Genomic DNA, 16,675 nt, shown 5'->3' with positions numbered 1-16,675 from the left:
AAAACTCTGTCTGGCCGTACCATATTCACGATCTGATATTTTAACTTTATTTAACCCTTTAACTCCCAAGATCTTATAAGTAATTCTCTTTACTTCTCCCATACAGTTCTTGTGATATTAGTTTGGAGAATTTGGTATTGGATCAACTTATAATTCCAAAGCTGATATTTTTCTATATTCTCACCACTTGTCTGCTTGATATTGTATTGATATTGTAAGGAGAAATTCTGACTTGGTCACTCGAGGGAGTTAAAGGGTTAAAGCGATTTTAAGTCATCACGAATATGATAAAAAGACAAATCTTCCCAAATCGTGACTTCATGTTTTAATGGGAATTTCCATAAGGTACGATAGAAATGCTGTTGAACGCCGAGTACGATCAAGTCTGAAAAAAAAAAACAAAAAAGAACCAAAAAAAAAACAAAAAAAACAAGGAGCAGAGGGAAAAAAAAGGCAGCTTTCCTAACCGCTACCCTATTAAGGCAACAGACCGATTTACCGGTGTAAAAATCAACGATTAGAGTTTGCAAATCACTCGCCTCCGGCACGGCCAATGTCTTAACATTGCAATATGACAACTAATTTTAAACATAAGTCGATTAATTATATGCCCTGTTATTCCTATATGATTCTTTTCCATCCCTTTGGTTTGACGTCCGAATCAACAAAGAACACTTCTTTACGGTTCTTCTGCGCTCGACACACCCACTGAAGGCCATCAGAAAGGATTGAAAAATACACCAAAAAGAGTCACTAACCAGATTGCAGTTTTCGAGAACCTTGGCAAACACTTTGTCCATCTTATAATGTTCCAACGCCATTGCTAGAGTATTTAGCAGTATGCACAGAGTGATGAAAGTCTCGAAGATGGAGGAGTTCACCACACAGGAGACTTTATTTTGTGTCTTTCTCCAACAGCTTGGGCTTCGAGGAACCTCCACAGTTAATTCCACTGGTTCCTCTGGTTCAGGGGGGTGTTCTGATTCCTCTGGATGTGCTGTTATGTAAGCCTCGCGCTCCTCAATGCGCTGTCTATCCTCCTGGTACAACGGCTCTGGCTCCATATGTCCGTCAAATGAGTAGGTGGACGCGCTGCGTTTTAGTTTCGCAAACGTTTCCGCCTGAAGGACAAAGATGACAGATGCAAACGAATGAGATAACAGGAATGTTTAAATATGTAAGAGGGAATCAGGCTTTTAGGTTGAAAACCGCATTTGGTCGAGGTAATTTACATGAATTGATTCAATTTTAGGGAGATTGATTTTCGTAAGCGGCTTACGAAAATTAATCTCATTACTAAGTTCATTATCACCTAGAAATTGACAAAGGTCGTGTGAAACCGACTGTCGTAACACAGCACTGACTCTTCGTAAATTTGTGTACTTCGCACGGCTTACTGTGCTGCTGGAATACTTCAGGAGTACAGTTCCAATACTGACTTACCCTCAGAGTCTCGTCTTGCAGTGCAGCAGTCTCTTGTTCGTAAGAGAGTGAGACAACAGCCAACACGAGGTTGATCAAGTAGAACGGACCAAGGAAGATCACAAACACGAAATAGAGCACATACCAAGATCCTTTCGTAGCAATAACCTGAATAGGAATATTTTACAATGTGCATTAGGGGCAAATTAGACAGAAAATGTTACTAATTCACCATATTCGAAAGAGAGAAGTTCGCAGTGAGTGGAAGGCGGAGTGACCTAGCAGCTGACCCGCTGTCTTCTGAAGAGAACAGGTCCAGATTTGAGCCCTGGCTACGTCATTGTGTTCTACAAAGACACTTAACTCCCGTCATACCACTCTCTAACTTGGAGTGTTGATGGGCAGCGGTGAACTGTCATGGGGTCTGACAAATTGATAGGGAAGGGAAGGGAAGAGGGAGGGGAGGTTGGTTCCCACTCAAGGGGAGTAGCGATAACGCGCATTCGCCGAAAATGGCCAACAAAAGAAAAATTAGAAAAGCGGTGATCAAGTCCACTAGGAGATGCATCTAGCGAGATATCAAATAGTTGAATAATAAGAGTGCGCTAATCGCCCCACGAGTTCCAATCAGAGCACAATCAACAAGATTATTCCTACGTCCAAAACGAGATTAAGACCCGCTCTACCTCACAAAACGTTTACTCACGCTGTTATAGATGCTTTCCCAGTAATCCATTGTGACCAACTGAAGAGATGTAAGCAAGGCCCATCCAAAGTTGTCATAGCTGATATACTCGGATATAGGATTGTCCCCGGTGTTTGGCATACAGGTGTAGTTTTCAGGACATCGGCTGTGCGCACAAATAATAATAAAAAAAAAACGTCAGGTAAAATCGGCAACACAGGTCGAATTGGAAGGTTAGCTAAGGTCGCAGGTGCGAGAACGCGAGTATCACGCGCGGGAAACAACAAGTACAGTCGCGTGACTTCTCACTCCCGCGTGTTTTTTATTCACGCCGGTTGTCGCGTACACGTGGCTCTCACTCGCGTCTGCTTTGATGCAGTCGAGCGCCTGTTACGCAATCTAAGGCAGGTTTGGTGAGCACAAACGCAACGCACGATAACAACGACTTACTAGGCGGTAGAAGTATTTCCACACAAGACAGCTAAGCCATCGCCCTTGAACACATGGTGGTTACCTAATAAAATAAGACAGAAACATCGTTATATGCCCGGGAAGAGAGCGCCCAGTCTCCTTAAGGGGATTGCAACAGATACTAAGAGACAAATGGCTTGATAAGACTGAGAAAGTCATATCTGACGACTAACATCGATGATCGTTAAAGCAGGTTTCTCCGACATAAAGGGACTCATTCATGCACCTTTTTTGCCTGTCATACTTGGCATGGCAGGACCCTCAAACTTGGTCACAAGGGTTGGAGATTTCGCCGTTCGTAGTGTTTTGCCCTTCACTGACCATTGATCTTCAGTCTACAAGTATCCAACATTTTAAGGGGGGGATGGGACGATGATGTTGTGAAGGCACGTTTGCAAGTCTTAGACCAAAATTAAATATTTTAGTGAATTTTCCCCCCAATTTGCGCGTATTGTCAGAATATGCCGTCTGTCTGACATAGCATAACTGCACCATTAAACTGCTGCTCTTTAAGATAATTTTTCGCTGAAGCTTTGACAAGCCTGTGTGATTTCTCTAGCTTTAAGGAAACTGCACCACAATTTTTTTTCCAGGATTGTACTTTCTTTAGATCGTTGGTTTGATGATGTTTTCGTATCGTTGTATCGTCACTGTGGAGGTCATCAGTTTCCTAACTAAGACTAGGTCGACTCGTTTCTCAGCTGACAAGTTATCATCACATATTGGGCCAAATAAGTGAATACTGCTCGGCCGAGGCAGAAAGCATTTTAAAGGCTTTTTTAGTTAACACGACAGCACGTTAACTTCGCTTTGAATTATTGTAAATCTAGAACATTTACTGCTTCACAGAAAATCGAGCCTTACTTTCATTTTTCAAGTAATTAGAAAAATCGTCCGGATTCTGCGGCCAGCCATTAGGGGGGTTAAGAACACACTTCCACTGCATGATACCCACGAAAAGTTGAAGGCCGATGAGTGCAAAGACGCATAAGAAGAAAGTAGTAAGAATTAGCACGTCAGAAAGCATCCTAATTGATTTCAATAGCGTGTTAACCATGGCTTTTAAACCTGTAACAAACAGAAAGAGAAAATGAATTAAAAAGTGTATATCAGATTAATCTATATTGTTCAAAACGTATCAAGGGAACCAGTAAAAATCAAACGGTGTTACAAACACTTTTTCAGTTTTCGAACAAACCTGAATCTCTTTCTCTACAAAAAAATAAGAACGCCTGGTAAGAATTGGTCGATCACACAGCTCCACAAAAGTGGAGCAATTTTTAAAAGCCAAAATAGTCAATTCATATCTTGAGTCCACTATCCTGATGAAGATTTTTGGAAAAAATGTGAGGAAGTCTCAAAAAAAATCGACTTGAATTTTTAAATTGATCGGTCTAGACGCTAGTTTCGTCAAATGTCAAACGCCTTGAGATATTCATGAGTCAGATATCTGTTAACACAAACGTCCTTTTAACGGTCGCGTGCTTAGTAGTCAAGAACGAAGGCTGTGGGTGACCTTTGATATGATAGATACGAGACCCTAGGAAGGCTTCGCATCATAACAAAGCTAACCTTACCCTCAGCCTTATTCAAAGGCTCAGTAATGCAGCACAACTTGGCTATTCTCGCGCAACAACTCTTCTGCAAAAAGTTTGCTTTTTTAAAATACACAAATAGCGAACGTTTCTCTACCTTTAACTGCTGATATTGTCCTCAAAGCTCTAAGAACTCTGAAAGTTCTAATTCCTGATAAATTTTCTACTCCTGGAAGCATTGTTATATATCTGCAGAAAATAGCAGAACAAAAGGGTTAAGAGTGAGACCTTGTCGTCAGAACAATACAATCCTTTCCTTTCACAATGCAATCTTCTCCTTTGTCCAAGCGATTGAAGCACCTTTTCTTTTCAATTTACCCTTTAGAAACTGTCTTGTATATTCTCAAACCTGAGGCCACTTCTCAAAAGTCCCACTAACTTTAGGGGACCAAAGTGACATTTTCAAATCTAATTCAAAGGTGCGTGCCTTAGATCATAAACCAGTTCATTTCGTTTTGCTTAATGATAATAAGGTTTTTTAGTTTAAACGAAATAAGGCGAACAAAAATCAGCTTTACAGCCCGTAAAGTCACCGGTTCTTTCGAGAAAAGAGCTGAAGCTATTTTTGGCTGCTGGCTTAGGTCAAGTTTTGATCACGTGCTTTAGCTGATGTAATCCACACGTGATTTGATAACATAGTTATCACTACATAACATGCAATCAATTAACAATTGGTTCATACGTCAGCGTGCGTTCATCGAGATATGAAGCACGCGGGAAGTTTTGAGAGCACGAAAGATGCGTAAGAGTTGCTCGAGGCGTAGCCGAGAGCAACTCTAGCTTCTTGAGTGCTTTTCAAACTTCCCAAGTGCTTCATATCTCAACGAACCCAAGCTGACGCATGAACCAATTGTTTTATAACATTTTCAACCCGATGGAAAAATTTTTTCTCGAGGGATTTGTTTGCTGACGTCATGAGCGTGCACAATAGGAATATGAAGCACGCTCGCGCAATTGAATTTGATTAGACAAATTTACTAGCTATGTTATGAACTCTGTTACCAAATAACGCTCGTGATATATTAGCTGAAGCACGCGATCGAAACGTGACTTACGCCAGCGGCAAAAAATAGCTCCAATGTTTTTAATTCTACGAGAGCAAAATGTTTTAAGTACAATGCTGACTTAAAATAATTGAATACTGTTAATTAAAGCAAAGGTGATTGTCGCCATGACAACGACAAAGTCTAGCACCTTCGTCCACTGCGCGGCGATAATTCCAGAAAATAGTAACAATGAAGTTGATGGAACAGAAGCAATTTTGAAACTTTAAGTTTTCTGGTCTTTGTTCAACAAAGCATCAAGACGAAAAAAATTAAATCATTTTTAAGAGTCATCGAGATTATTTAATGTTCAAAATTCATGAAATATTAGCTTGGTTTTCGCTAGTGACAGAATTAGAGTGATCATAGGAATTGGAGATAATTCTGCACTGAGACACAATGCTGGAGATTTTCAGGTTATAAATAATAGACAGCCCTGACGATTGCTTCATTGGCTAAAAACTGTGTTTAAAATAACCAAAAGTTAAACCAGCTAAAAATAGACTGCTGTGACAGCGTGAAACCGAAAACAATTTTCAACTCACAAGAACAACAAGCAACTTATTTCAGACAAAGCCAGACAAATACGTACAAACAATATAATAAACATCCTTAGGGCCCCCGTCATTATTCATCGCCTCAGCGGCGGGGGGAAAGGTATGGAGGATTTGGTATGTGTCACGATAAAACTTACCTGATCGTCCTTTAAGGCTCTCTAATATTCTTTTGACTCTCTCTCTCCCCCCCCCCCCCGTCAATTTTTTTTAGACTCCCTCTATGTACTCTGTTGGCGAGGACTGAACCCCCAGTTCCCCCTGAAAACCATGTGATCCCCGCAAAAAATTCTCCGACTCCCCCCCCCCCCCCCCAATCAGTACTTTGTCACTGATACCATGATACCAAAGAGTTCTGATTGGATGATAAAGCTTACAGATTATTACAACGAAAACCTCACTGACTTACCCTAAAATTACTACTAGAAAGTCTAACCAATTCCACGCATTTCTAAGATACGCGTATTTATGAAGAGCAAATCCACGGCCGATGATCTTAAGGAACATCTCCACAGTGTAAATAGCAGCAAAAACATATCTGTTAAAAAAAAAGCAGTTCCTATATTAGCATCTTGACAAATATTTCAGAGTGTAAATTTACATTTCTAGTAAAGAGCAAAAGCGTACTAGAACTAACGGAATTGGCCACAGATCACACACAATATGTGTTCACACACAATATGTTATTTTGCACGAAGGAGAAGAGGAAAGAGATTCTTTAAGCTTGTCCTTTCCGTTGCAAAGTAAATAAATAAATAAATAGATAGATTCTAATAAAGAAATGGGCCTCCACATACATCAGTTTAATATCGTCAATTTTTTGACGTCAGTCTTTTCAATTTTGTTTCCAAGTTGTATTTGCAAGTTTTAAGTTACATTAAATTTCGACAATCCAAATCGTTTTCTTCGTCGATGGATGTTCTATTTGTAGTTGTTGCAGTCAAGGCAAAATGGAGACAATTCACTCTAATAAATGTTAATCACGTCCGCGGTAAACTTAAGCCTATCCATTATTGGGAAACAATTCTATCATCATAGCAACCACCGCCTACGTTTTCTACGAGATAAACATTACGTGTTAAACTTGATAGCATCGTAATTTTACATCACGAGAGAAGGGTATTTATTCAGCAACGGTTAGCAACGACCAGCCACATGATACACAAATATTCGTCTGCATATCAAACGAAAAAATAGCCTTTACACAAGAACGTTGACCGCCAAATTTCAGCTTTTTGCAATAAGAGGTTTCACCATTTAAAACCTTTGTTTGACATTCGCATGATTTATTGGCTATTAAAATAAAAATACAAAAGAACACATTGCTTTAAAACCTTTCCCGTTTCAACAGAACTCCAATAAAACCTCACTGTCGTCTTAACGACAAAATGAGCAATTTCATCAAAGGATAAACTTAACCAGCTTATCAACGGCAATAAATTGAAAATTCTCGCCATAACGAATAATCCAAGAACAAATGTACAGCTAAAGTTGCCAAAAAGTTTTAATCCGAGAGGAATGTTACCAGGCAACACTTAATAAAATTCGAAAAATGTCAAAACCGCACAGAACCCAAAATTATTAGACAGATATTACTGAAATATAAGGATTTCTTCTGTCTTAAATACGATATCTTTGATGCACGCTGTGAAGGTACTAATTTTATATTTTACAAGTCGTCATGGTTACCACGCATACCAACAAGACGTTTGAGGTAATTAAAAAGGTCTTTTTTGTGCTTAAAAACATTATTGAGAATGAACTGGCGCCTTTGTGACTCAAATAAAACTTTCCCGACGAGGAAATTAATTTCTCTTCGTATGTCAGAGATAGAATAATATTTCCGGGCGCAAATTTTGTGCAGGTGATTTTAACATTCCGTGCACTTGAAATGTGTCTTCAAGTTAATACGACTTTTGTCTTTAATATTTCAATGCCATCTATAAAGTAAACAGAACATTACACGGCCACTCGGTGATATGAATTTCACCTTGTTGTGCTAGTAGCATGCCTCACTCCTTCGCTGTGTTCACTTTTGAAGGATACCATTAGCAATCAATCAACATTAAAATTCGTATCCCCGTGTGACTATGTGATATCCTTAAAGAAATGTTTAAGTTCCACGCCTCGCTATAACCTTAATCTACCAGAACGTTACTGAAAGTTAAACATTTAAACCAATTAGAACAAGCGAGGCGCTTTTCAGTCGAACTAGAAAAGAGTTTGGTTCATTCTGTTTAAATATTCTCATAACCAACCAAAACTTTTGTGAAAGATTATTATTATTATTATTTTTAAAGTTTTTTCTCCGAAGGAATTTTGATTTTAAACTATTAAACAAAATAGAAATCTTGTACTTACTCAGCCTCATCCGGTGGATTGCTCATTGCTAGGAATACACAGTTTGTTAAAATTGTTAACAAAATGATAAGTTCAAAATATCTGAGAGTTAGTCAAGGAATATGACAAACCAAGAAAAAATCCAAAAATATTGGTTTTTAGCAAGGTACCGAGAGATGTTCAAACTACACAGAAACACGCTCAAACGACAAAGAAAAAGCCTGCAAGTGATCACGGAAATTTGAAAACACAGGATAACAGGTACATGTCGCACAAAAACAATTATGGAAAAATAATGATATTTACAAAATAATTATACATAAAAACAAACAAACAAACAAGTTATTAACAACAAACACTTAGAGGGATATTACAAACAAAAACATTCAAAAACGCCTGTACAAGCAGGTTTCGCGGCCCTAAATGATTAAAAAAAAATAATACAATTAACGCAACTATCTGTTCACAAATTGAAATGTAATAAAAAGGATATTGATGAGTTATTAAAAAGAGGACAAATCTTCGAATCCTGTTGCGAGGGCTGAAGAGATAAAGTGAGTCTGAGGCATGGAAACGATACACATACTGTTTACCAAACTTGTTCGCAACAATAAGGAACGTCTGAAAAATGAGAAAACACAGAAGAATATCATGAAAATAAACTTCACTTCTGACACAAAGAATACCTGAATTGACTTTGATAGGAGATAATCCGCGGTCATGTAATCAGGAGTATACATTCTACCATTCGGTAATGAGAATTTATAGCGTCAGTCATACCATAAATTTGCCCTCTGGTAAAATAATTAAATTTCCAGTGTTACTTTTACGAGGTGGTTATAGTTTAGCTACATATATACATATGTCCGGCAGAACGAAAGTTATTCTAAAATACATACGAACGCTTGGGGGCAGCTTTTAATGGACAGTTTTGAAAGGAAATGTCTACAGATTGCCAAGGTTGGTTGAAACGTGAACGGGAAAGACAATATTTTATGGGCGCAGCGGCCACTAAGAATGTCAACTGACTTACTTTGCAATAGAATGTATTGATTGCGGTTCCTGAATTGGAGAACGGAAAGGTTTTGCTGTAATCTTTTGAAAGCTTGTAACATGGATAAAGGCAATGTAAGCTATTTTGTTGTAATAAAGATAAATATTCCGGCGCAATTTACAAACATATCGGTGGACGGAAATGGAATAACAAGAAAATGTATGTAAGATGACCAAAGAGTGTTTCCGAATTCATCAACACTCGATGTCAATTTGCAAGTTCACGGCAATTTCGGAAGCTATCTAGCCATCAATCGGAAGTCGAATCAAATCTTCACGAACGACACCAAATAAAAATAGAGCGCCTCATTTATTGGCGATTTCGGCGGGCTTACTTTTAGCGAAGGGTGAGCGCGGTATTAGCTCTCTTTTCGGCAGAGCTGACGATTGGCTGATAAGTATCTCATCTCGAAATTTAGACAAGAAGAATATCATGTCACTAGTACTGATATTGTACATTCAATTAAAAAGTGAATTTACTTATTATGCCGCGGGTATGTGTCTCCAAAACGAAAATCAAGAAGGTAATTGATAAATTTTGGACAAATAGCAAGAGCGCTACTTTTAATTTCTAATAAATAAGAAAATAGTTGAACAAAAGGATAATTTTTTTAATTCAACTAATACGAAATTAGACCCCAGTTTCGCAATGTAACTAAATTTGAATGTCTTCTGCAAAATGTTTATTTCAATCTTTTGTCGCTTTTGTGAACGACTGCACCAGATAAACAGAAGTTTTAAAATTGCATTCTTGCAACTGGTGCGTTTCGTGGAGTGAGAAAATCATAAACGAAAGTGTGTTGATCAACTTCACACAAACACTTTAAGATATTTTTTCTTTCCCGCAGAGGAGCTGTACCTCATTTAATTTCATCGTACTGATTACGTCCAAGTCTCGTCAAAATAAATTGCTAAAAAACCGCGCGAACCTCCGCGACTAACGCTTCTGCTAAGGCAACCGGCCGAAGAGGGATACTCTCAGGGAAGATTTCTCGATAAAGTCTTGGCTAAGAGAAGTTGTTTATTCGCCTGGGTAACAAAACAAGCCTATTCTTAGCTGTATTGAATTCAACGTGGAGTTAGCCACATAACATCTTTCTCAGTTTGAGAATATTAAGAACATAGCGTGAGTATTAAAACATCTGTCGTCTTCGATGTTGTCGTTCCCTTCTCGACGGGGGTCCTAAATATTACTATATTTCTTATTCAACCCCTAGATTTGCAACCAACAGGGGGTCGCGTACTATGAAAGAGACTCTTTTGTCATGGACAGCTTTGTTTTGGTCAAAATAGCGGACAAAGCTTTCTCGCGCGGGTAACAACCAAACGAAAACAGTTTCAAATTCCTGCTGGTTATAGGTGGAGGATTTAAGTTAACTACTTTGAAACACTCCCTGTTCATGTCTTATTTTCACGGAGAGAGAGTCATGCTAATCAAGAGAGTCTCTTTCCTACAAAACTATCAACATTTTGAAGCCTTAAACATGACTTTTGAGCGAAAATCACAAATCACTACCCCCTTCACAATAACATGTTTTGAAACTCCCGCGGGTAGAAATAACAGGATTCAAAACTCGCACAAAAGAGAAGACAACGTGAGATGAACGTAAGTTTTTGCATTCGCTTGGCAATTCCTACTGTTCGTCTAGGAGAAACTGTACACAAGCGAACAATAGCTCCGTAAACTCAATATCGAAACCAAAGAAAAAAATTATTCCGCCGATCGTATCACTGAAATTGAATTATTCGCCTTTGATTCGAGTGTTCACTGCAACATAGAATTTACAAGAATTTCAGGCGATGTGGTTCAATTTCATTCTAATTGGACGGTCATAGTCTAAAAAAAACAGTGCAATAAAAAAACGATACTCGATCAGTTTAAACAAAACAAGGAAAAAAAACTAGTGAATTGACGCTGAATGTCTCTGCAGTTCTCATTAAATGGAAAAAGGTATGGAAATCCTTAAGACAGCTACAATTTTCAGTTAGGTAAACAAGGTATTAGGCTGTCACTCGCCGAAGCAACGAAATTTAAATATTTTATCAACTTAACAAATGGGGGAAAGGGCCCAAACAAAAGCTTTTGATAAATTATTGAAAGTATGTAAATCAATTCTTTGAAGGGCAAAATTTACACTATTAATATTTCATTTACAGTGGCATCGAGAGTTGTGAAAGACCCATCTCCTTGCCGCCCTGAACTTAAATAACATGGCTTACAAAAGAAATGTTTGCGAAAAACGAACAAGAGCAGGCTCTATTCAAGAAACGGAAAACGATTAAAGTGAACGGGTGCCTGTAGGATTATAGAATGTGTGACAAGTATATTTACACAAAAAAAATTGAACGAAGTTCAAAGGAATGTATTGGACATCACTTTGTCCGATTGGCAGAGTCGTCGCTATCTGTAAGCTGTAAATTCACGGCAATTCTCCTGTCTAAACAATATTGTTTCATCATCAGATGCTTTTTCGAGTCTCTTTAAAACCCCTCCCAATTTTGCGGTCTTCCGTAAGTTCTTGTTTTATTTATAGGCAAGCAGGTTGCTGGAATACAAATGTAACATGCCGAAATCAAGTTCAGAACGGACGTACAAAAAAATCTGTGCAAAATGCGAGTCTTCGTCATTTCTCTTGCAAACAAGAATAAAGAATGAAGTTTGTTTTTCGTCACTGTCGACACGCTTTCGGGTTTATGTTCATCTTCGTTGTTAAAGTAAAGCTGAGAAGCTTAGTTTGCGATAGATTAAAAGAACTGTCATTTTCTTGATAAAGAAACTATTAATATTCATCGAAGCTGCGGTTCCGAATCTCGCCTAAAAGTATTTACAGCGTAGCCAAGAAATTCTACGTATATTCAACAATCATTCGCTCAAGTGTGCGAAAATTTAACGAAAAAGTTATTACTCCTTAGTCTTATCATAAAGTCAAAACGCAAGTCCGCCTTTCCTTGAACTAACGAAAACACGAATGACTTTTGATTAAAAAATAACACAAACGAGATACAAAGTGATTTAGATTTCTCAAAGGCAAAAGTACAGCTTCTACCGTCGATTTTCCTGCAAATTTTCGATCGCTGAGTTCAATGTTTAGAATATAATTCACAATATTCTTAAAATTTGCGAATAATTTCCAAGTTTAAGCATTGAAAAGCTAACCGAGATGAAAAATAAAGGAAATGCTATCGAAATTCGACAGCAAAGAAGTCGTATTTGACTTTTCCATTGCCGAATGACATTTGAAGAAAGAAACGCATTTAATTCACGATATTGTTTGCCTGCGAAGATCAACGGAACATCAACGGAAGGGCTTTATTTACAGCAGACATGAAGCGCTCGCCGTTCGATACACTTCAGCTTCAATATAATCACTACAAAATAAAATTTACCGTCGAAATTTACTTTACTCCATCTCTTTCTGTCACAGCAGTATTTAAATTGAAAAACGAATTAGTCGCAATCGGATATAATTCATTTTTTTGAAAACGAACGACACTGAGTTGTCTAAGAAAGCGATTTCGGAATGGACGATATATCCACTTACTCAATTACACACAAAATAAAGGAAGAACGAAACTTACTGGCTCGCAAGTAAATGTTGCGAATTTCAAAGCGAGGTTTTCTCCAATTTTTTTAACGTGGTCTATAAGGGGAATATCTACATTATTCCAAAAGCGACAATCGGTTTTTGGCTGACTCGCAATGAGGAAGTCATAATTAATTCGAATATTTTCTACTATCAAATTCCAGTAAGAAAGAGTCATTTCAACCGACGATTTCAACGGTTACGTTGCATGCGGAAGACGAGGAATCAAATTCTGAGCACTGCTTTTCGCGAAAGTGCGAAGATCAGCCGTCGAAATATAAGGGAAAATACACACACTACTCAGCGACTCGGCTCGCATAATATTTAAATATTTACGCATGCTTAAGGTGTATGTGTAGAGTTTCCTTGCCGATTTTCACGGATAAAAACATCACATAAGGAAGAGAAAATTCGCTCGAAAACCGTTAAACTTCACTCTAAAGAAAGCCGGACAAATTATCCAAAACAAATCCGGTGTAGCCGCTAGCCAAAAATCTGTTGTAGTGTCGAATAACTTCGAACGCTAACAGAGAGCTGGCTAAAAAGCCAACCGCCCCGGCAAAGGTTTACGTCTGGAGAAGGCCAGATTGATTCAATAATCAAACGTATTCGGGAATGAGTGCCAGGTGACGAACCGAAGTGATATTGAACATAACTTACTTGTCCATCTTGGGGTTCGTAATCGCAATCCTTAAACGGTACTAGTAAATAGTGCGCCGCCAGTGGTTTATAGGGTTCTTCGGCGGCTTGAAGATCCTGACCATCTCCATCGCCATGAATTAATTGAGAGCGCCTGAACGCTTCTTCTCTAGAGTGTTTTTCATGTTCTCTCACATGGTGAGCTCGTGCTGCAGCAGATGCGGCTATCATGTTTCTGAAGATTCTACTGCTGCAAGTGAATTTCTGGTACACAGTCCACCTGCCGTTCTTCTACGGCACTGACATAACATTTGAAGTCCACTTTACTCGCGACCCGAACACAGCACAAAGTCGCTGAGTGCCCGACAAGAGACGTCGCCGATAATGCACGTTAACAATCCAAGGACTAGCAGCCGGTGCGGGTTCGCATTCTGTTCGCTTAGCGCGTTCAGGAAACCCAAAAACTGGTAGAAAAACAACATTTCGCCATGACGATGGTTCTGGTAAACACGGCTTCATTAGAAATAATCCTACACCTGGTCTGCTACTTGCCTGTACCTTGGGCATGCTGGGATACAATGGCTGTACGTCACTCCGAACATTAGCCATCTGATTGGCTGAATCATAACAACGCCGGTTTTCCCCGCACGAAGTGGCTGACATAAATTATGCTTCACCAAACACCACATTTTTGCGGCCTGCCCTCGGTTTGAATCTAACGCCAATATGCGTTAGGTGACGCAAAAAAAATTATCCACTTCATATTCAGTTTTGCCAAGAGCCTCACAGCGCGAAAAAGGCCAGAACGGCGAATCAATATCGACCGAGTTCTGAGAGCTTAGTTCGAGTTTTCAGCCCATGGAACTCGCAGAATGGAAGATCGAGAAATATGGTTTTTTAATTTTCGCTTCGAAATATATCTAAAAAACGGACGAAAGGAAACAAAATTGATCGAACTATTTTCGGCATCATTGTGGGTTGACAGTAGCTAATAACTTCATTGGAAACAATAGCGACCGACACAGCCATCCACACTCCACACGATCATATTAAACTTTGGAAAATCAGCTTCAAGATACGATTCCAGGATATTTAAGCCAAAAGGCGAAAGTTTCACGAATTACATAGCTTAAATTTCATCCGTTGGTTCTTTTGCATTTTAATATTAATTCATTACTTCTTCGCTCTCAAGTTTCATCTCATTATTCGATGAATTATTTGCCAGCAATGCACCAATACAACGCAGCGAGTTACCCACCGCTATGACAACTCAAAACAAGAACTTTCCATCAGTTTGAAACATTTTACGAAAAAATGCTTCAAACCGCTTGCGAAACAAAGACCTAACTCGTCCTTAGACACAGCGAATTTGTTTGAACTGATTAAAAACGACTGCGCGAATGCAGAGCCTCAACGAGGATGAACAGACGAAATCAATTACAGTGAACACAAACAGGTGGCTGCGAATCCCAGAACATTTATCGAAAGGTGCAAAATTACACTATGAATATGCAAAACGTTACCCAAAAAAGTCAAATTTTCCTCGCCGCAATTTCATAATTTACATCAGCGTCTACTCCAGAGTTATTACTGGCGACAATAAGCCATAAAAAGCTCACATCATCGGCGTTTTTTCCTTTATCAGGAACGCTTTGATGACTTTTCAACTTTGTGCAAAATAATTAAAGTCTGGCAGTGTTTATCGACTTAGCGAAGTCCGGAACACGGTCTACTATATCATTAACTTGCCACTGGTAAAACACGAATTCACCGAAATACCTCGCAGCGAAATAAACGCAGACAATTGTGTGACAAATTTTAACAATTTTTTTTGTACGTTAGTTTTTAATCTGTTTGCCGCAGGACAAGAAGTCGACGAGCTGGTTGGCAACACTGTCACCGAAATTGTACACAGGAGTCTTAAAAACAAGATAAAACCAACAAAAGTCTTTTCTATAAATCGATCTCCAAGACTGGGTTTGAGACTTCGTACCTGTTGATTAATTTCTGGCGAATGAGTGCCACCAAGCAAAGCTCGCTAACCTAGGAGGCGGTTTTATTTTTGCGATTAAGATTTCGACGGGTACTTAAGTTATTTAACCCTAGCGGCGACTCTATAGCACGCTTGTACGTACCTCTGCCTTAGGCTCTCCATCTGCAACCTCCTCTCGTCTAGTTTCCTTTCCTCTGGAGGACAGAAACGTAATTGTTTCGGACATTGTACATGGATGACCATCATACCGTCGAATTTCGCATCCTTTAGGGGTCAAAACAGAACCCGATGTTAATACTTAATGCTCACGATCGCACTGAAAAGACAACGTAATTTTTCTTTGCAACGTAATTTTTTGCATAAAAAACCTGCTGCGCTCTTTGTTCTGTCTTCCAATGACAACCGTCTTGCCAATTACCAGAAGACCTCTACGTTTAGTGCGAAACAATGGCTTTTAATCAGAAACAAGCTGCCTACATTTGTCATTTAACCACTAGCGCTGAAGTATGAGTTCAACAATTGAAAACAGTTCCACTGCCATTTTACAGGATGAAATTTACATTTGCAGCATGAAGGCTGCAGAAGAGGAAGATCTTGCAGAAAGAAGGGCACACCATGTTTTCCTTTTTCTTATGGCGCTAATTGGTTTAATACCGAAAACGTGAGGGCATGCTAAAGTGTCATCGCCGACTTTGACAGGCAAGAGGAAAGAGACCAAAATAGATAAAACAGAAGCAATGCGAAGAAAGAACTAAACGACTACGTAGACGAAGGGCTCGGAAGGAATTAAAAAAATAAACCTCGGAAAGAAACCAATCAACGAAAAACACAGAGAGAAAACTTCATTTAACAAAGTTAAATATCTTAACAGCTAAAATTTGTTCATGGAATATTCTCTTTTATTCTCGTACATGGTTTTTCGTAGCAGCTCCAAGAGGTACTGCGAGTTGTTGCCCAAACCAGCCACAGAAGATACAAATCAGCTTGGCTTCGCCGGCTGAATTTTAACGCAAGGATTACCCATCGACACCGTGAAAGCTTATTGAAAAAGCAGCTGACAATATTATGGTGGAAGGATAAGTCCGTAGACATTGTATAGTCTTTTTCTTTATTTAATACTTTTAACACCTTATTACAAAGATATCAGTGAAGAGTTATTTTGTTGATCGTATTTTAAGTTTCTGCGGTGGCTCTTGCATATTATGGACCTGCCAACATTTTCATTAACACTTGTGCTAAAAGCGGCTCAGCTTTTTGCTCGCATTAATCTCCAGTTACTCAAACAATCATATTTCG

The 16,675-nt window shown here is 38.8% G+C and overlaps 1 protein-coding gene across 3 annotated transcripts in view; it reads right to left on the bottom strand.

Moving 5' to 3' along the window:
* Positions 1 to 16,675, bottom strand: part of LOC113681407 (sodium channel protein 1 brain) — a 37,068-nt gene that overhangs the window by 10,702 nt on the left and 9,691 nt on the right. For 2 of the 3 annotated variants that reach the window (XM_027198494.2, XM_089211742.1), the window contains 10 exons: positions 15,522 to 15,643; positions 8,604 to 8,731; positions 8,132 to 8,212; positions 6,180 to 6,308; positions 4,271 to 4,362; positions 3,443 to 3,646; positions 2,558 to 2,621; positions 2,129 to 2,273; positions 1,444 to 1,590; positions 759 to 1,121 (listed from right to left, as the gene is read on the bottom strand). In XM_027198494.2, coding sequence (XP_027054295.2) covers positions 759 to 1,121; positions 1,444 to 1,590; positions 2,129 to 2,273; positions 2,558 to 2,621; positions 3,443 to 3,646; positions 4,271 to 4,362; positions 6,180 to 6,308; positions 8,132 to 8,212; positions 8,604 to 8,731; positions 15,522 to 15,643 — 1,475 coding nt within the window. Of the gene's footprint in view, positions 1 to 758; positions 1,122 to 1,443; positions 1,591 to 2,128; positions 2,274 to 2,557; positions 2,622 to 3,442; positions 3,647 to 4,270; positions 4,363 to 6,179; positions 6,309 to 8,131; positions 8,213 to 8,603; positions 8,732 to 13,407; positions 13,927 to 15,521; positions 15,644 to 16,675 lie in introns of those variants that run through there. The other variant, XM_027198493.2, reaches the window with a different exon arrangement.

Source organism: Pocillopora damicornis, chromosome 7 (assembly GCF_964200805.1).
Source record: "Pocillopora damicornis chromosome 7, jaPocDami1.2, whole genome shotgun sequence".
In the NCBI taxonomy this organism is placed as follows: Eukaryota; Metazoa; Cnidaria; class Anthozoa; order Scleractinia; family Pocilloporidae; genus Pocillopora; species Pocillopora damicornis.
This window is presented reverse-complemented; position numbering and strand designations above follow the sequence as displayed.